This window comes from Carcharhinus amblyrhynchos, chromosome 15, assembly GCF_965287045.1.
Source record: "Carcharhinus amblyrhynchos chromosome 15, sCarAmb.v2.hapA, whole genome shotgun sequence".
Classification (NCBI taxonomy): domain Eukaryota; kingdom Metazoa; phylum Chordata; class Chondrichthyes; order Carcharhiniformes; family Carcharhinidae; genus Carcharhinus; species Carcharhinus amblyrhynchos.
Genome location: NC_137338.1, coordinates 40161800 through 40182546, shown reverse-complemented (window position 1 = coordinate 40182546; position 20747 = coordinate 40161800). Strand labels below are relative to the sequence as shown.

Below are 20747 nucleotides of genomic sequence, written 5' to 3'. Positions count from 1 at the left end.
TCCTTGTGCATGAGTCGCAAAAACCCAGCTTGCAGGTGCAGCAGGTGGTCAGGAAGGCGAATGGGATGCTGGCCTTCATAGCGAGAGGGATTGAATATAAAAGTAGGGAGGTCTTGCTGCAGCTGTATAGGGCATTGGTGAGGCTGCAGCTGGAGTACTGTGTGCAGTTTTGGGCGCCGCACCTACACAAAGATATTTTGGCCTTGGAGGGAGTGCAGAGGAGGTTTACTAGGCTGATACCAGAGTTGAGGGGGTTGAGCTATGAGGAGAGGCTGAATAAACTGGGCTTGTACTCGTTAGAGTTTAGAAGAATGAGGGGAGATCTCATTGAGACGTATAAGATGATGAATGGGATGGATAGGATAGAGGTGGAAAGACTCTTCCCGCTCAAAAAAGACAGTAAGACTAGGGGGCACAGCCTCAAGATAAAAGGGGGGCGGTTTAGAACGGAGTTGAGGAGGAACTTCTTCACTCAAAGGGTGGTGAATCTCTGGAATTCTCTGCCCATTGAAGTGGTGGAGGCTGCCTCGCTAAATATTTTTAAGACGCGGGTTGATGGGTTTTTGATAAGAGAGGGGATTAAGGGTTATGGGGAGAGGGCGGGAAAGTGGAACTAAGCAGCGACAGATCAGCCATGATCTTATTGAATGGCGAGGCAGGCTCGAAGGGCTAGATGGCCTACTCCTGCTCCTATTTCTTATGTTCTTATGTAAATCCCATAGAAAATATTCATTGCCTAATGAGTATAACAAGATTTTTAATAGAAATCAGAGTTACAATGAATAATTTAGCCCTGAAAAATACATGGAATGTCCTTAAATATCTCCATTGTTATCAATTAATGGAGTTTAAAATTATTTAAAATTATTTTCTTGTTATTCAGCTTCAAACTTCTGTCCCATGTATATGCCCTAGTATTTAAAAATATTTGATTGTCCATGATTTTCATGTGATGTCTGAGAATTTATTTATATTATTGGCTGCTTGGACAATTTGATGACAAAATTGCAATTCAACAGCAGGAATGCCTATTAAAGTATGTTACAACCAATTGCATTTCAAGAGAATTAAAGTTCCCAACACAAGGATCACTAGATCTTGACAGAAGCGTTCTTTAAGGTCAGCAGAGAGCAACAGTGACCCAAAATCTGGGCCAATGATATATGTTAGCTGCATAAATAAATTAAAATAATTATCACGAGAAAAAAATATTAGGGAAACTAACTGGACTAAAGGCTGACAGGTAGACTGGATTTGATGGTCTACATCCTAGGGTCTTAAAAGAAGTGACTACAAGGTGATGAACTGATTATAATCTTCCAGATTCTGGAAAGGACCCAGTGGATTGGAAAACAACAAGCGTAACATATTTGTTTAAGAAAGGAGATGGAAAGCAGGAAACTATTGGCTGCTGAGCCCAACAGCTATCATTGGGAAAATGTGAGAAACTGTTAGAGGTAGTGGCAAGTGGCAGGATATTTTAAAAATCAGAATATCATCATGCAGAGTCAATGTGCTTTCATGAAAGACAAAGCGTTTGACAAATTTATTGGATTACATTGAGGATGTAAAAAGCAGAGTAGATAAAAGGGAATCAGTAGATAGCATTTTTGGATTTTCAAAAAGCATTCAATAATATGTTGCATTAAAAAAAACTACATAAGATGAGAACTCGTGGGGGTAATATATTAGCATTGATAGAAGCATGACCCGGTAACAGGAAACAGTGATGGGATAAGTCAGTCATTTTCAGGTTGGCAAACTAACTAGTGGGGTTGTCACAGGAATCAGTGCTAGGATTTCAATATTTAAAAATTATATTGATGATTTTGGTAAAGAGACAGAGTGAAGCATAGCCAAATTTGACCCAAATATAGGTGGGAAAGCAATTGTGAGGAGGACACAAAGAGTTTGATTTTACCAGTCCTCTGGGGATTAGCTGAAGGGTCAGAGGGGCTGATGGACAGGAAGGAGGGGGAGGCGGGTTGTGCAATGATGTAACAAGTGAAGAGGACACAGGGCAGTCAGTAGCATCCACACTTTCACCATGCTGTATTAACCCAGGTCAGTTGAGATCAGTTGACTAGACAACTGATTAGTGATGTGGAGCACGCCAACAGCACAGGTTCAATTCCTATACTAGCTGAGGTTATTCATGAAGGGCCCACTTTCACAGCCTTGCCCTTTGCCTGAGGAGTGACGATCCTCAGGTTAACTCACCACCTGTCAGTTCTGACCCTCAAAGGAGAGAGCAACCTCTCGGATCTCTCACCAGAACTGATACTCTGCCAGACTCTCGTAAGATTCTGCTCATAGTTTGCAGGCAAACAGACTAATAAATGGGCCTAAATGAAGACTGACGGTAATTAATAGTGAGGAAGAAGATCTTAGGTTGCAGGAAGATATAGACTGGTTGGTCAGATGGACAGGTAAGTGGCAGATCAAATTTAATGCTGAAAAGTGTGAGGTAGTACACTTTGAAAGGAGTAACAGGACAAGGGAATACTCAATAAATGGCAGGACACTAGAAAACTCAGGAACAGAGGGATCTGGGGATGCTTGTCCACAGCCCTCTGAAGGTGGCAGGACAGGTTAATAGGATAGTTAAGAAGGCATACGGGACACGCCTTTATCCATCACGGCAAAGACTATAAGAGCCCCATCCTGATGTCCTCACTGGGTGTGAATTAGATTAACATATTAACTAATGGTTGGCACTGTCAAGGGGTGGGGCATTGATGGCCTGAAAGGGGGGAGGGCTGACAAGGGGGCCATGCAGGTTCCAATATTTTCAAGAAATATGATAAAACAAATCCAAATGACTAAAGCCCATTCATTTTACATCAATGACTGGAGAAATAATCGAATTGATCATCAGGAACAAAGTTGAGGGTTGCCTGAGAACTGATGTTGTATGTGGCAATCAGCAGACTCTGAGGGACCGATCTTGACTTTATTGAATAAATCTCCAAAAGGATATTGGAAAATTCAGGTGCTAAGTTCTGAGTCTTTGATTATAATTCAAATGAAGAGATTGTTACACATGCTGGCAACAAGAAAAACAGTTTGCATTTAAACTCCATCTCCTTGGGACATTTCAAACTAGTTTACAACCAATTAATTACTCGTGAAGTGACTAATGAAGACAAAGATGTTTTAGCTGAAAATTGGAGATGAAATGGGCTGAAAGTTGTTATATTCACTGAAATGCTCCAGGAATAGCTTCTATTTTTCTTGCCTTCACAAATTACCTTACTTCCAAAATCTCCATAAATTTGAGTAAATTATTGGATTTGCACAGTAAACACCAATTAAATTCACCATGGATCATTGGGGCTGATATTTCACAATGGATGAACCCTTTCAGTACAACCATAGCTGATCTTTGGCCCCAGTCCACATTTCTATCTGCTCCCCACATTCTTTTGATTCCTTGAGAGGCCAGACTCTCCATCTCAAACTTTGGTCCATCTACAACCCAACGAGGAAGGGAATTCCAAAGAGTCTCAGTGATTTAAGTGAATAAGAGATAGACTATTTAATACTGAGATGAGTGGTATTTCTTCACTCAGAGGGTGATGAATCTTTGAAATTCTCTACTCCAGAGAGCTGTGGGAGCTCAGTCATTGAACATATTCAAGTACAGAGATCAATAGACTTCTAGATATTAAAGACATGATGGGATTGCGTACAATGCAAGAATATGGCATTGAGGTAGAAGATCAATCTAGTTGAATAGTGGGGCAGGCTCAAGGAGCTGAATGGCCTACTCTTGCTCCCATTTCCTATATTCCTACAAAGACATTTTTCCTCATCTCAGTCTTAAATGATTAAATCCCTTATGCTGAATCAGTGGAGCGAGGGAAAGCTGAGTAGTCCTGGACTTGAGCACATAGGGTCCCTAGGTATCATGTTAGAAATAGATCACAGCACTGAGACTGAACTGTAGCATTGTTTCTCTGACTTGCTGCAAGTGTCAGTCCAATGAATCTGAATCTGGGCTGCTTAAACAGTGTCATGCTCTTGTCAGGTTGTTTCTTGAGGTATTGCATTTAGTTTTAGTCACCAAAGCACCAGGAAAACATTCAAACCATACAAGTGACATAGTGAAGAACAAAAAGACTGAATTCTAACATCTCTGCTGTTTTGCCAATAACTCATGTGAAATGACTGGGATGCAGTGACAGAGAATGGAGTTATAAGAAAAGGTCTGCAAAACTGTAATGAGGTACTTCATAGAAATAAATAAGATACTACAGTGGAATAAAAAATGTTAACCCTGAATACCAAGTTAAACCACCACTGCAGGGCAAGTGAGAAAATTAGTAAAAGGCAGAAACACTCCTTCACACAGAATGATTAATACTAGGAATGATTTTCTGGATAGGCACTAGCTCTAGGTTTCTTAAAGAATGTGTTGAATTCCGTAATGAGTGGATGTTGAGTTTCTATGGAAGAATGAACTAGATTGACAGATTGGCTGCTATCATCCACATTTAAAAGATAGATATTGTAATAAACATAAATTGCTGCCATTTGATTATTTAACATGGTAATTTGAGCTCCAGTTTCAGTTTTACATAGAAAATAGGTGCAGGAATAGGCCATTCAGCCCTTTGAGCCTGCACCAGCGTTCAATATGATCATGGCTGATTATGCATTTTCAGTATCCCCCTCCCACTTTCTCTCCATACCCCTTGACCCTTTTAGCCACAAGGGCCAAGTCCAAATCCCTCTTGAACATATTTAACAAACTGGCCCCAACAGTTTTCTCTGGAAGAGAATGCCAAAGGTTCACAACTGAGTAAAGAAGTTCTTCCTCATCTCAGTCCCGAATAGGTCACCCCTTATTCTTAGACGATGACCCCTAATTCTGGGCCTCTCCAACATTATGAACATTCTTCCCACATCTAGTCTGTTCAATCCCACCAAGATTTAATGTTTTTGAGATTCCCTCGGGTTGTTCTAAATTCTAGTGAGTACAAGCCCAGTCGATCCAATCTCTCTTCATATATCAGTCCTGCCATTTCAGGAATCAGTCTGGGTGAATCTTCGCTGGACTCCCACAGTAGCAAGAATGAACAAAACTGCACAGAATTTTCAAGGCATGGCCTCACCAAGGTGCTGTCTAACAGCAGCAAGACATCTTTAATCCTATACTCAAATCCCCCTGCTATGAAGGCCAGCATGCCATTAGTATTCCTCACTGGCTGCTGTACCTACATGCCGACCTTCAGCGACTGTTCCACCGTGACACCCAGGTCACATTTCACTTCTCCTTTTCCGAAACTGCTGCCATTCAGATAATAATCCTCCTTCCTGTTTTTGCCACCAAAGTGGATAACGTCACATTTCTCTACATTATATTGCATCTGCCAAGTATTTGCCCACTCAGTCAGCCTGTCCAAGTCACCCTGCAACCTCTTAGCATCCTCCTTACAGCACACACTGCCACCCAGCTTAGTGTAATCCACAAATTTGGAGATACTGCATTCAATTCTTTCGTCCAAATCATTAATGTACATTGTGAATAGTTGGGGTCCCAGCACTGAACCCTGCGGTACCTCACTAGTCACTGTCTGCCAACCAGTTCTCTATCCACGTCCATACGTTACCCCCAATACCAAAATAATTTAAGTTTGCTCACAAATCTCTTGTGTGGGACCTTGTCAAAAGCCTTTTGAAAGTGCACGTACACAACATCCACTGGTTCATCCCTTTAGCTAAGGACTAGCCAGGATTTCAGGGTCTGCTGCACAGAAATCCCTGAAAAGCAGTTGCATTTTAATTGTTTAGACAGGGTAGGTGACGGCTACTTTTCTTTAACTATTACTGCTGATGCAGGCCTCGCTGCCCAACGGGACATGTAGGAAAATCCCATGTGTGCTCACTAAGAACTTAAGGGGTGGAAAATGTGCACTCTGGTCATGTAAATCCATCCATCCACAAAAGAAAAACATTGAAAAGTCTGGATTTAGTGTGTTTTTGTCGAGCCACTGCAGGAGGAATTCATTTATAGTGAAACACAGCACAGTGCACACAATTGCTAAAAATCACAGATCCTCATTACTGTTTGTTAACTGCAGCAGAACATCAACCCCGGTGCTACAGATCTCATCAGCAACCAGCAAACGGAGCATTGTGTCAGATTATGACAAACAAGTAAGTTGCACATCTTTGCTCAAAATCTGACATGCCTTGAGAATGTAATCTGAAGTTAAACTAAATTATGTTGGACATCAGAATAGCGCCTCATTAGAATTTTCAAAAACTCTACTTCACATTTGTGGATATTATATTTTGTCCTTGTGCAAGGGCGGATGTGAAATCCAATGCTGTGATTGGAATTTAAAAGTTAAATTATATGTTTGGCAGATGGGTGGTAAATACAATATTGTCTCAACCTCATTCTTGCTGGCCCGATCGGAAAGTTTATGGATACTCTGCATTTCAGGAAAACATACTGGAACAAAAACCTTCTTTCCTCTTTGAGAAATAGCTCCTTTCTGCTTAGATGACTTAACACAGGACAATGTGCCACCTAGTGAAGTAACGACTGATCGATTCAGAGACTTTAAAACTGATTTAATTGCTGACTTACTTGGAAATATAATTACATTGGATATGGATAGCAGAAAACAAAAGATATTCAGGTCACGTCCTAAAATAGGGCGTGAAATGAAAAGGGCAAATTGAATGACCGTTCCTTGTTCCAACATCATTCTTTATCTTTCTTCGGCCATGTGAATTCCAAAAGAATAAAAATGAAAATATTTATTCCACAATGTGTGAATAATGTTTTCAATGCCATTGACCAAATTGATGAGTTTTCTTTCCTCTTTTCTGCTGAAACTGCAACACCCTGCCTAGTAATGACTTCATGGTCAAGAGGCCCCTCTGCTACCTCTCACAGTGGACAGTATCAACAGTAGCACTCTCACCTCTAAGTCAAGAGCATGTGGGTACAAGTCCTACTCAAGACTCACTGCAATATAGAGCCATCTCTGCCAACTTGGACAGTGACTTTCAGGCACCTGTCCCACTTTGCGTAAAAAAAAAAGTTCTTCCTCGCCACCTGCTACCACTTATCTTGAACCTATGTCCCCTGGTTCTAGAATTCTCCAACAAACTAAACAATTTTATCCTTCCATTTTATCTCTTCCCCTCTTAATTTTGTACACCTCTATCAAGTCACCCCTCAGCCTTCATTGCTCCAAGGAAAATAACCTCAACCTATCCAATTTCTCCCCATGGCTACACTTTTCTAGCCCTGGCAACACTAGGCTGAATTTGTTCCTTAATGTTGAAACAGACTGCTGTAGCTTTGAGATGCTACCTTTAGCATGAGGTGGACTTCTAGATCTCCTGGCACAATTTTGAAGACAATTTGGGATAATCTCCCTAGCTCCTGACCAAAATTTATACCTCAATTGATACCACTATATTAGATTATCTGATACTTACTACATTATTGAGTAATTTAGTGTGGCCCTTTCTGCTGGTAGGATCAGTCCTGCCAAAGGCAATCCCCTGTGACAGGTTCCCCAGCAGCAGGTTGGGCAAATGCCAAATACCTCGGCAGGACCAAAAAATCCCACTGGCGAGTTGCCTTGACGGCCGGATCCCTCACGGTGTGAGGGATCCATAAAATCCCGGTCCTTGTGTGAAAATTCACTGTCATGTTTCCTACAACAGTGACTACAAATTTTAAAAAACTTCCATTTGGCTATAATGTACTTTTGGATGTCCTGAGATATGAAAGATGCCATATAAATGCAAGTCACCTTTTTGTGAGATTTGGTCATCTCTAAAAACTATGAAATTGTAAAAGTGATCACAGCCAAGACCAAATCCGTTTACAGTCAACATCCATTATTTCATGGTATAAGTCACAATGATGTTGATATTGTTTAAGTATAGCCTGGATTTTTCCCTGCCCTTGGCGGGACCAGAAAACTTGGAGAGCAGCCAAATGTTGGTTGGCTTTGGGCACAAATTTCCAGGTCCGCAACTGGCAGGATTGGATAATTCCCGCTCTGCTAGTTTTGAACTGAACTCTAAATTTTGAATGCCAGAAAAGAACAGCAGAGATTAAAAACTTGTATGTGCTAAGTTTTATTTTTAAATACCTTTGTAATAAAAACCTTGGCTTCCAGTATTGAGGAAAAGTTTTAATAGTTAAATCAATGTAGAGCTTGATATTGGGAATCCCCATGGGAGCTGAGCCTTCACCTGTCCTGAGACTGTGTTTGCTGCATTGAAAATATCTTTTGAGCTCAGCAAGTAACATTTATGATTCTTAAAGAATACCATGTTGTTTTATAAAAGGAAATTATAAAAAATATTGAAAAGATGCAGCAAGCAGCTTTCGACAGAATTTTTTTGCATTGTTTGACATGTTATTTCAATTGGTAGGCAGAATCTTCAAGTGTTGACACTCTATCAGTGAATAACAGTGTGCCTGAGGATCTGGCCAAAGGAAAGCACAACATGCCTGTAATAGCAATTTCCAAATATTCCATTTCATCAGGTTTGTGCATGTTTCTTAAAAATGGCATTGTTTGCAACTCACTACTGCAATGTTGAAGTTATAGTTTCAATTCCCAAGATGGTCAATTAATTTATCAATCCTGGGCTGAGTTTTAAAATGGCTTGAGCTGTTTATTTCATTGAAGTAAAATGTCTCACCTTCAGCAGGAAAAACGCAAGAGAGGAAAAGACAAACTGCACTAATGCACATGTTTGATAGTCTCATGGAACTGATGTTAGCCACCGGGCTTATTACATCTGTTGTTTCAGTGTTCCCCATGCACACCAACCATATTCTAATAGATGTTCAAATAGGACAGGTTTGTGTAAGTAAATATTTCCATTTCACCCCAGGAAAGTCGCCGAAGGGCCTGTTCTGCGATGTAATGTTCTATGTTCTATGTACTGTTAATGGAAGTGCAAATAAATGGAGAGCTGATTCAGCTCTTAACACACTGTTCCAATGAGGATGATCTAAAACAATGTTCCACTGGTTCACCCCAACATGGAAAATACTGTGATCATAAATAGTAATCCTGACCTAGCCTGCGATCCCAAATCCCATGATCAAATAAACAAAAAAGTACCCAAACTATAACAATAAGCACCTAAACTAAACTGTACCCTCCATCCTCAGCAGAACTGGGACCTAGGTGACATGGAGGGGCTGACTTCCTAGATTATGTTACTGGTAGTGAACCTTAACCACTAGAAACACATACCCATTAATGCATGTAAAAATTGTGAACTGTGCATCCCAATTTACCAGTATTTGAAGTTCCTCTGATCATGCAAATTCAGAAAATGACCTCAAATTTCTCAGGAGATGTGGGTAAAGTATTTGAAAGAAATGTGACCTTGGTTGGTAGATTGGTGGCAGATTATATATTCCACAAAAAAGCACTTCTTATTTGAGAAGTCCACTCTCAAGCAATCTACTTGGCTCTAATTGAATGCTATTAAAAGCTTTCTGTCCATGACAGACTGACACACACTTGCATATTAATTCACCCTATTCAGAACATGTCCAGTTAGCAGATCTGTATTCAGCTATATTCCACAACTCTTTATTTATTAGCATCAGATTTGGGGGAATCCCAAAGGTGCCCTGGGGAATACGTATTGGAATTTTCCAAGCAAGCATTTGCCTGGGAAATTGATCTGGGAACCATTTAAAAAAAGTGATTTAAATCTGAAAAGATTAGAAACAATAAAACCTCTTACAACGTCTGTGTAACTATCTTTAAACCCAAACTGATCTCTGCATAAGGTTTCCATACACCTCCCAGAAGACTCCACTATCACCTCCCCTCCCCCATCCTGACTAACCACTCCCCAAAGAGGCTCCACTACCACCCCACCCACCCCGATTAACCACTCCCCAGGGAACTCCACTACCGCCTCCCCCATCCTAACTAACCGTTCCCTCTGGTATTCCCTATTCCCCTTTTGCTACCCCCACCCACACAGGACTCCCCACCCTGCAGACCCAATTCTTAGCAGGACCCTCCGACTTAACCTGAAGCAACCTCCTGACATAACCCCGCTGGAATAGGCTCCCTCCACCAGGCCAACACTACCACCCCGCCTTCCCTCCCAACCTCTTGATGCAACCCCCTCCTGAAGTCTGACCTGCCCACCCCCATTCTTGATTTCATGGTGATTTCATACTCTGCTTTAAAGCATACTCTAGCCAGTTAAGTCAATGATGATCTAGACTGTTAATAAATTTTATTTGTATAAGGTGACCTATAACCTATTGTCTTGCTACATAATATTACTTTCTTTTGGCACAGATCGTAGTAAATCTGAATTGGACCTGAGTGGATCCTGCATATCAGGAAATGAAGATTCCATTAGTTTCAGGAGTAAATCTGTAGGGGATCTCAATGAAGCTACGGTTAGTTGAACACATCATTTATTCATAAGTTACAGTTGCTTTTAATATTCATAAATGCAAAGTGACATGTTTCTCTCAAATATGGAATCCAAATTAAATATATTTAATATTAGGTTATAAGCTCAGACAATTAAAACCATTCCAAGCATTCAGCAGAGTTCCCCAAGAAATAATAAGCTTCCACTCCAATACAGCACAAACCTCCAGTGACGAACTCAGTTAATATGTAACATTATTAATAATTTTGTATTTGCACTTTAAAAATCTGTTAATGGGACATGTGTTGCCAGCTAGGCCAGCATGTATTGCCTTTGAAGGAGCAGTTAAGGGTCAACCACACTAGTGTGAACCTGGAGTCACATGTAGGCCAGACCAGGTAAGGACGGCAGATTTCCTTCCCTTAGGGACATTCGTGAATCAGATGGGTTTTTATGACAATCAACAATGCTTTCGTGGTCATCATGAAAACTCTTAATTTCAGGTTTTTATGGAATTCAAATTTCAGATTTTGTGCTAAATATGTACGGTGGCAGTTTAGGGGCTGCAGCCTAGTATCTCAGCATCTGGAGCAAAATAAAAGACTGGAAGGATTTTTTGAACTTTAAACTGAATATAGGGGATGATGAAGTATCATGAATAAGTATTTTTTCAAAGAACACCGCCCCTTCCAAAATGTGTCAATTAATTATTCAATATTTGAGTCGATAATTAACAAAGAAATGCCAAAATGGCTTCCAGTTGTGTCCTTGGTTATCTTGGCCTGCACAGTTCTAGCTGTGAGGGTTCCAATCTCTGTTTAAAGCAGAATCAGCACCAACATACTACTTACATATGGTGTACCCAAAATACTGCACTGAACCTTTTTATATTAATGGGATATGAGAGATTAGGTAGTGGTATTTTTTTTTAACACTGAGATAAGCAAAATGGATCTGGTCCTTTCTGTTTCTGTGTTAAAGGCATGCAGCAAAATGTTAAACCTTAAAATCCATGCAACCTTTTTCATAAACTGCAGCCTAGAGCTGTAGAACTACAGCTTGTGGGTGGCACGATCATAGAATGACACAGTGCAGAAAGAGGCCCTTCAGCCCAACGAGTCTGCACCGACCACAATCCCACCCAGACCCTACCCCCATATCCCTACACATTTACCCACTAATCCCCTTAACCTACACATCCCAGGACATTAAGGGCAATTTTAGCATGGCCAATCAACCTAACCCACACATCTTTGGACTGTGGGAGGAAACCCACACAGGCATGAGGAGAATGTGCAAATTCCACACAGACAGTGACCTGAGCCAGGAATCAAACCTGGGTCCCTGGAGCTGTGAAGCAGCAGTGCTAACCACTGTGCTACTGTGCCGCCCCAATGGCACAGTGGTTAACACTGCTGCCTCACAGCGCCAGGGACCAGGGTTTGATTCCCAATTTGGGTGACTGTGTGAAGTTTGCACATTCTCCCCGTGTCTGCGTGGATTTCCTGAGGATGCTGTGGTTTCTTCCTGCAATCTAAAAGATGTGCTGTTGAGGTGCATTGATCCAAACAGGCACCACAGTGTGGTGACTAGGGGAATTTCACGGTAACTTCATTGCAGTGTTACCATGAGCCTTATCTGTGACTAATAAATAAACTTTTAAAATATTAGAATAACTCCTCTATATTTATTTTTTTAGGATTACCTCGATGAGGAAGAGGAAGAAGATATTGATGACTTGGTATCTTTGTATCGCCCAAACAGTGGAAGAAGCAGTCTGGGAAGTGGGCTATCCATGGTAAGTTTTGAATAAACTAACTTAGCACAAATAGTTCTCACACATGTATGTCTCTAATATTATGCAAAAGCTTTGATTACATTTTGTTGCATAGGTATATTTCCTGGAACTTTAGCATTGTCCATGCTTTAATGTGTTAATATAATGTAAACGGAATGGAGCAATGGATTAGGCCATGCTTCTCCAGCCCATTGCTCTTTTATGTGGCCCTTGGAGTGATTGTGGGAAGACGGGTCCACAAATGATGGTCTCTAGCTCTCCCACATTGCTCTTGTTGGACTGTACTGTACTGGGGTAAGCAATTATGGGAGAAAAACAGGGCTGTGATTGGGGGAACTGTGAACACTGGCAACTGCAATTATATGAAGATGGAAATACTCTGGATCACATGGGGCCTCCACTCATTACGGTTTCCCATGGCTCTGGCCATTTTCACCCTGCTCCTGGTGCTCTGGCCCGGTTCCCAGTGCTTTAATCCATACAGACCATGTTCCTCTGATACTGCCTGCATTCCCCTCAAGCCTCATTCCAGATCTCCTCTGCCCCCCCTCCCCAAGCCAGTTTAGTGAGAGTGGGTGAGTGAACATAAAAGTGGCTGAGTGAGTGAATGTGAGGTGTGTGTGTGTGTGTATCTTTTCTAAATTTGCTCATTGGCTCCCCCAACTGTGAGAAAATTAAAATGTAATCTGATCTAAGTGAAAAAATTGGACCAGGCTGGATTAAAACATGTCCTTCCAGCTCTGGGAATGAGTTCAATGAAGTGAAATTATCTTTCTGTCTGCTAGCTATAAAGACATAAAATGTTTGGGCAGTTGTTTAATTAATGGGGGAAATGTTGCACTGATACAGTAGGGGGTGGGGTGGGGGGCCACCTTAGGTGGAGACAGAGCAGAAGATGATTTACTTTGAATCTGACTGTGCTGTGATGATTCTAGGATTCTTGATGCTTGATGCCTGAAATAGGTTTGTAATTCCCAGTACTGGCACCCTTTTCACTGATGAGTTAAATAAGTCTAGGTCTTCAGTACATTTTTTATTCTGTGAGTTGTAATGGTAAACTTTACTTATCAATTTTATACTCGATTGCAAATATAAATGAGGATATTGTTCCTGAGGAGCTCTTGTGTGATAGTGGATAGAATACTTGCCTCTGTGTCAGAAGCTTTGGGCTCAAATCTCACTCCAGGGACAGCATTTTTTAAATGGTGCGTTATCCTGCCTTGCCAACTGAAGAGTCAAGAGGATCTTGGCTGCCATTTAAAGCTCCATGGGGCACTAATTGTCCAAGCTCAAGATTTCCAACCCCATCTGGGGCAAACATTCAGCTTTAGAGAGTTACCAGCCAGTCTAAGCTAGGTGATGATTCTGTAGTCCCAGGACTGACTGATTTGAGCAGTGATCACTGCTGGCATTACAGGCAAAACCTGAAGAAGAGGGAATAATGGATACCTGGCTTCAGTTAGCTCTGTGGCGGTGTCTGGCTAGCAGGCCTCAGTGAAGGACATGGAGGCTGGGTTTTAGAGGCTGGGGGTGGTGTGTCTGATGTAAGTGGGGGATTTTCCAGTGTCACAGGGTCTGCCGGGAGAGGTTTCATCCCTGCCCTTACTCATCACCAACCTGCATGGCAAAAGCTGCCAGGCTATCCATCTTGCGTGTCCTTCCCCTGCTGTGGCAGCAAGGGCAGGATGAGGTACTTAAGCAGAAAAGTGACCATTGATTGGCCAATTTAAGTATCTCAATCAACCCAAAGATGAGTGGGCCATTCATAGCTTCCACTAATCCCGGTAAAATGGGGACGGGTCAGGGAGGTTGGATAGGTACATGCAGGCCACATGATATATTTCATAAACCCCAGTATTCCTCCTCCATCCACCACCACCACACCCCCTACCACCTGCCCCACCCCGCTCACCCCCTCTCCTATTTTGGATATGTAGTGGTGCCTCTCAACCCAAAGCCCCCAACTTCAGGTTAGCAACTTGCTCCAGGAAAATCAAGTCACAGAAATTAGCACATGTTTTTCTGCCTCATGCATCTGGAAGTATGGGAAGTTTTCTAAGTCTCTGGTTCCTGAGCTGTTTTGAGCAGAAACGATCTGATAAAATGGCACACAGCCAGGGCCAGTGAAGAGTATTAGGTGAACCTTCAGCCACCGGGGAGCCCACAATTAAAATCGAGGTGGCATGGCGGCACAGTGGGTTGGTAGTGCTGCCTGACAGCGCCAGGGACCTGGGTTCAATTCTTGGCTTGGGTCACTGTGTGGAGTCTGTATGTTCTCCCCGTGTCTGCTTGGGTTTCCTCTGGGTACCCCAGATTCCTCCCACAGTCTGAAAGATACGTGGGTTAGGTTAATTGGCCATGCTAAATTCTCCCTCAGTGTACCTGAAGAGGCACTGGAGTGTGGCAACTCAGGGATGTTCACAGTAACTTCATTGCAGTGTTAATGTAAGCCTATTGTGACATTAATAAATAAACTTGAACTTAAATGAATATTGCACATTAGTATGGATAAAAATTTTGTATCTATAAAATAGGTTTGTTTTACTTGACGAAGGGGAATATTCTGATACTGATCACAACTAGAAGAAATACACCTTATAATAAATATGATGGCTCACATGATGTAATACCTTGGTTCCTGTAACAGTTAAGTAGAAGTAAAGTCCCCAAGGTCCCACATTACCACAGGCTTCTCTCCCATTTGAGGAGAGAGCTGAGTGATGGTGAATTAACCTGAGGATCACCACCCCTCAGATGAGGGGCAAGATTGAGAAGGTGGAGCCTTAATGAATAGCCTCTGCCAGTCCGGGAAATGAACCTTTGCTGTTGATACCACTTCACATCACTAACCTGCTATCCAGCAAACTGAGCTAATCAACCTCCTATACAACAATTACGAGATGATTGTATGTGCAATTTGCACAATCAATAATTATTCTGAAAGAGTGTGCTACATTAAATTATGTTCTTTGATATTATTTACAGGTACAGCTTTGGAATAATCATGTAGATGTACAAATTTGTAAGAATGTTACATAAACAGAATGAGGAACATAATGCAAAATGTTGGCAAAGACTGCAATGTAAATATAGAAATGTACATGGAAATCTATATATATGTCAGTCTATGTGGATTTATATCAGTATATCTAGGCTTTTTATTTCCACTGCTGAAGTCTATTTATTTACTTGTTTCAAGACTAGTTTATCCCCTCAAATTTTGTCACTCTAGGCAAAACCGTCTAATATTCCTAGTGGTTGCACCAGCCATGCAAACAGCTAATCTAAAAAGCAGCAAAATATATATAAATAGTAATATTCATTCAAAAGTAATATAAGGATAAGAGAAGAATTAGCAAAATAATTACCATAAGTTTCTTAGCCTGCTGTTTTGGCAGAAGCAGACTAACAAAGCTCAACAAATATACTGATGATCATCCAAACTGTGAAGGCATCAGTTTGTTTGCTCAAAAACTGTATTAAAGATCCTAAGAAACAACATTGTAATAAAGTGAATATTTTTGACAAGATATGACAGCTACATTGATTATGTCACCAATGGGTTTCATTCTTCCATGAATTTAATACACCGTGCCATAGAATCCCTACAGTTCAGAAAGAGGTCATTCGGCCCATTGAGTCTTCACTGACTCTCTGAAAGATAATCCCATCCAGGCTTTCCCCTATGCCTGTAACCCTGCACATTTACCATGGCCAGTCCACCTAATTTCCACATCTTGGGACACTAAGGGGTAATTTAGCATGGCCAATCCACCCAACCTGTACATCTTTGGACTATGGGAGGAAACCAGAGCACCTGGAGGAAACTCACGCAGACACAGGGAGAATGTGCAAACTCCATACGGAATTGCACCCAGGTCTCTGGCACTGTGAGTAAGTACACTGTAGCTTTGTGTAAGTAATAACAAGAAAATGGAAATAAAGTTGAAGAGGAACGAAAGAGCGTACTGTGATGAAAGTGCATTTGATTATGCACAGGGTAAATTGTTGATTATTTAATAGGACAGGCTTCATGGAGCTTATGATAATGTTAATGATTTTTCTGAAAATTTTTCAAAATGGAAGAATAAAATTTAGCCCAAGCTTTTATTTAAATTGTAATGGTAACCATGAAATTATCATTGGTTGTCATAAAAGCCTACCTATTCACTAATGTCCTTTTGAGAAGGAAATCTGCCATCTTTACTTGGTCTGGCCTACATGTGACTTCAGACCCATAGCAATATGGTTGACATTTTAGCAAGATGTTATAACTGCGTTCAGTTGCTGCCATTATATCATACAAGTAAGACAGAAAATTAAAATTGTGTGAAGAGCAATTGTTGCATTTTCAAATAAATTGTGATGCAAGGTGTCTTTATAGACAATTATTTCACCTTAGAAATGGATATGGCAAACAAGTCATCTGTCCACTCAAAATAAGTGTATCCATTTTTGGCACAAAATCCCACTGGGGCTTCTGACTGGGAGAGATTTGTCACTGTTCTCAGCTGAATTAGCTCATGTGTAAGCTAACAACCATAATGAAGATGAAAAAATAAGTATTTTTGTAAAATTACACCAATGTTGTAAATGTTAACAAATTGGCGGCCAAAAAATCTGAGATGCTACTACACTTATGAAGCACCAAACTTCCGCTGATAGGTTTCATATTCCAATCTTTCCTTCATGGTCACTTCCTTTGCACAAAAAAAATCTTTGTTCTTCACCTTTATGTGCAAGTTCTAATTACCTGAGATACTTGTGTGTGAATTATTTTTGTTTCAAATAGCTCTTTTAACTGTATTAATGTTGAAAATCTTCCCTGTGTACAAATGCTCTTTCAGTGGTGTGCTTCTGTTTACTGCAATTCTCACTAGCAATCTGCAATCTCTTTGTATTTTCCTTCAATCATTGTCCTGTCCTGTAAAGCATTGCCAGTCAAGCTCTGACAAGAAGTGGACATTCCTTAATGTACCTGATCACGATGCAGAAACCGTGAGTTGCTTTGCTTGCAGATTTATTAAGGCACTTTTTTTTCCTGCTGTTATCCTTACAAATACGTCTTTAAGTGTAATGAAGTGTGTTTTGGGTGACAAACAAGGTATTTTATTAACAATGTCCTGGCACATAATCTTTTAGATACATCTTTTCCCCAATATTCATGTTCTGAGAATAAAAGCTGCTCTTTCTGATACATAAAATGAGGCCTTTACAGAATGAAAAGGTTAACATGCTCCTGGCACTCTGTAGGTTGCAAGACTCTATTTCCTATTCAACTGATTGCTGAAATGTCAAGCAACTCAGATACTGCTTATCATTTTAGTAGTTAATTACCGTACCATTCTGCAGACCTTTACAGATCCCACATTGTTCCTCTGGACATTTTAAGCATTTTCATTATTTCACAAAAAGGTTATGAGCCCTATTTCCAATAAATGACTGTAGTCAACAGAAGATCCCCTTGAGAAACTGTATGGCAAAAAACTACCCAATGTCAGAGATAAACGGCAAATGCTTTTGTTTTGCTTAAAAAAAATTAAACGTTCTTCTGATGTATTTTTCTCTCTCTAGCAGTTTTCAATCACATAGAAATACATATGAATTGAATAAGGTCCTGTGGAAACTATTAAAGATTCCATGAAGCAAAACATCTGTATTCTAGATGTTGCTGTTTGATTACCCAGAAAGTCCAAAAAGTTGAGTGTTAAACAAATTGATATAAGACTGACGTTGAACTTTTTCATAATGCTAGGGTAGTTGACTGTGAATGAAGTGGGAGATTTAACAATCAAGAAAGCCCATGAACTGATATTTATGTGCATTGTTGGCAAAAGGACATAAATCTGTATCCTACAACGGACATAACTCTTAGCCCTCATTCACATTTTAGTAACATTAAGACTCAGATCAGAAATCAAATTTTGAAAGTGTTGAGAATTAACCACAAATTAGACTTTGAATCTGATGGTCCACTTATTCAAAGGAATGTTTTTGCTCATGGGCATTAGATGAGAGTGCTACAGCAGTGGGGGCTTCCCCACCGCGCCCCCCGCCCACCCCACCCCACCCTGCCCCCACCGCCCCCCGCCCACCCCACCCCACCCCCGCCCCCACCCACCCCCCACGCGCCCCACCCCCCCCACCCCACCCCACCCCCCCCCCACCCCACCCCACCCCCCCCCCCACCCCACCCCCCCCCCCCACCCCACCCCACCCCCCCCCCCCCCACCCCACCCCACCCCCCCCCCCCCACCCCCCCCCCCCCCCCCCCCCACCCCCCCACGTATTTAATCAAACAGTAGTGGAAGTACATCCATTGTAGTTGTGGAATAGTTTGCAGGTCTAGACATAACTCCATGAAAAGTAGAATATTTATGGTGAAGGAGGGAGTGATTTGGCCCACTGTCTGTACCAGCCAGAAAGAGCTATTCAGCTTAAGCCCACTTTCCTGACCTGCAGTTTTGTAGATTATAGCATGCCAAGGGCCTGATCACAAAAACGTGGTAAAGTAGGGTGTGAGGCTATTAACACAATCCATGCCCGCATCTGTGCAGACGCCCACTTTACCGAGACCTGGGAATGGCCACAATCCAATTCGTCCAAAATGGGCGCAACAGTGACTTAAGTGAATTTGCATGCATTTCAGTTGAATTACTGAACTGCCCGCCCAACTTTATCAGCATTTCCTCCTTTACCACCGTGTTCGCCAATGTGGAATCGCACCGAAATGGACATGCTGAATAAAAGTCTGAATCGGGCACTCCAGCTGCTGAAGAGGTGAATTCAGATCTCCCAGCGGCTCTCTGATTCAGATTGGTGGTGGGGTGGAGAAAGGTGGGCCAGATCATTCTCGCATGAGGGGGTGGGCAGAGAAGAGGGAAAGCCAATCATTGTCTCGCTGCCGGGGGTGGCAGGATGGGGGAAATGTGGAGGTGGTGGGGAGTGAGGCCAGATCATTCTCTGTTTTGGGGGGGGGGGGCGGCAGTGGTGGTGGGGTGGAAGGCAGATAAGATGTATTTCTTCGGGGGGGGGGCGGTGGGATGGGTGGGTCTGCTGCCACTCTGCGGGCGATCGGTGGGAGGAAGAGGGCAGAGGGTTGCAATCGGGCTGGGTAGCAGAGAAAGGGTGGATAAGGGGCACAGTGATGTTGTCGGGGTGGGACAATGTCTTTGGGGTCCATCGCTCCCAGACTGCTTCCTCTGTTTTCTGCGGCCGGGAGTGATGTGACAGCAGCACGCTTTTTCAAATTCTTTTCTAAATGCACATGTGCAATTCAGGGATCCGATCATTACAAGCACGATAAGCCCCACCCCCACACAATTCAGACTCTCAATTTTTTTTTTTCAGACTGAGTGCTAATGGAGGTGCCTGAGAACAGATTTCCAAGTTGGATCTGATTAGTGCTGAATCTGGGCACAAGAATCAAAATGTTAAAATCAGGCCCCAAGTATTTTGTTAAAAGCGATGAGAGATTCTACCTCTGCCACCCAGTTCAAGATCCCTTCAGCCCCACCATGAAAAGAATTCTCATGTCCTTCCTATCCATATACCTTGGAGTCTCCTAATTTTATGCCCTTCAATTAAATATACCCTTAGCTGCAAAGAAAACAACCTCAACTCCCCTAACTTTCCCCATTGTTAAAACTCTCCGTTCCTGGCAACATCCTTTTAGATTTTCTCTGCACCTTCTAATGCAGTCATATCTTTCCATTAATATAGAGACCAGAACCATCAGTAGAACTCTAATTGTAGCCTTACAAGTGTTTTATACAGTTCCAACATTATGGGCAAGCACTTCAAGATTCCGCAGTTCCTTTATGCTTCTCACTATTTTACCTTCCATTGTACAATTCCTCGCTTTGTTTGCCCTTCCTAAATGCATTACTTTTCCAGGTTTGAATTTCAATTGCAAACTACTGTCTACCTGACTAGTTCTTGACCAGTCCACTGATACAACCAAATGCATAATCTGCAGCCTATACTTTCAGATCAAAATCATTGAAATACACCACAAGAAAAATAGTACTAGTACCAAGCCCTGCAAAACCCCATTGGAAACAGCCTTCCAATCGCACAAGTACTCTTTGTTTCCTGCTACTGAGCCAATTTAAGATCCAATTTGCCACTTTCTCTTGGATCCTATGTTCCTTAAGCTAAAATCGATGTAAACTACATTAAATGTGCTAGCTTCATTGACCTTTCCCATTACCACCTGAAAAAAATCAATCAAGTTAATCAGACATGTCTTCCCTTAACAGATTCATGCTGACTGCCCTTAATTAGTTTGCACCTTTTTAAATGATGATTCATTCTGTGTCTCAGAATGTGTTTCTAATAATCTACTCACTATTGAAGTTAGACTGGCCTGTAATTACTCAGGTTTTTCCGTCCCCCACTTGTAAACAATGTTAGCTGTCTTCCAGCAGTTTACCAGTAGTCAGAGAGGATTGGAAATGATAATCAGAGCAATGCTCCCTTGCTTCTCTTGAGAAGCACTGCTTCCAGGTCTGACATTATCCATTTTCAAATATGCTTGAGC

General features: G+C 41.7%; 1 protein-coding gene across 2 annotated transcripts in view; it reads left to right on the top strand.

The window, feature by feature from the left end:
* sytl5 (synaptotagmin-like 5) overlaps nt 1–20747 on the top strand; it is a 187684-nt gene that overhangs the window by 144016 nt on the left and 22921 nt on the right. Inside the window, exons 7-10 of one of the 2 annotated variants that reach the window (XM_080203871.1) lie at nt 6090–6162; nt 8416–8530; nt 10326–10429; nt 12107–12205. In XM_080203871.1, the coding sequence (XP_080059997.1) occupies nt 6090–6162; nt 8416–8530; nt 10326–10429; nt 12107–12205 (391 nt within the window). Of the gene's footprint in view, nt 1–6086; nt 6163–8415; nt 8531–10325; nt 10430–12106; nt 12206–20747 lie in introns of both variants that reach the window. The other variant, XM_080203869.1, reaches the window with a different exon arrangement.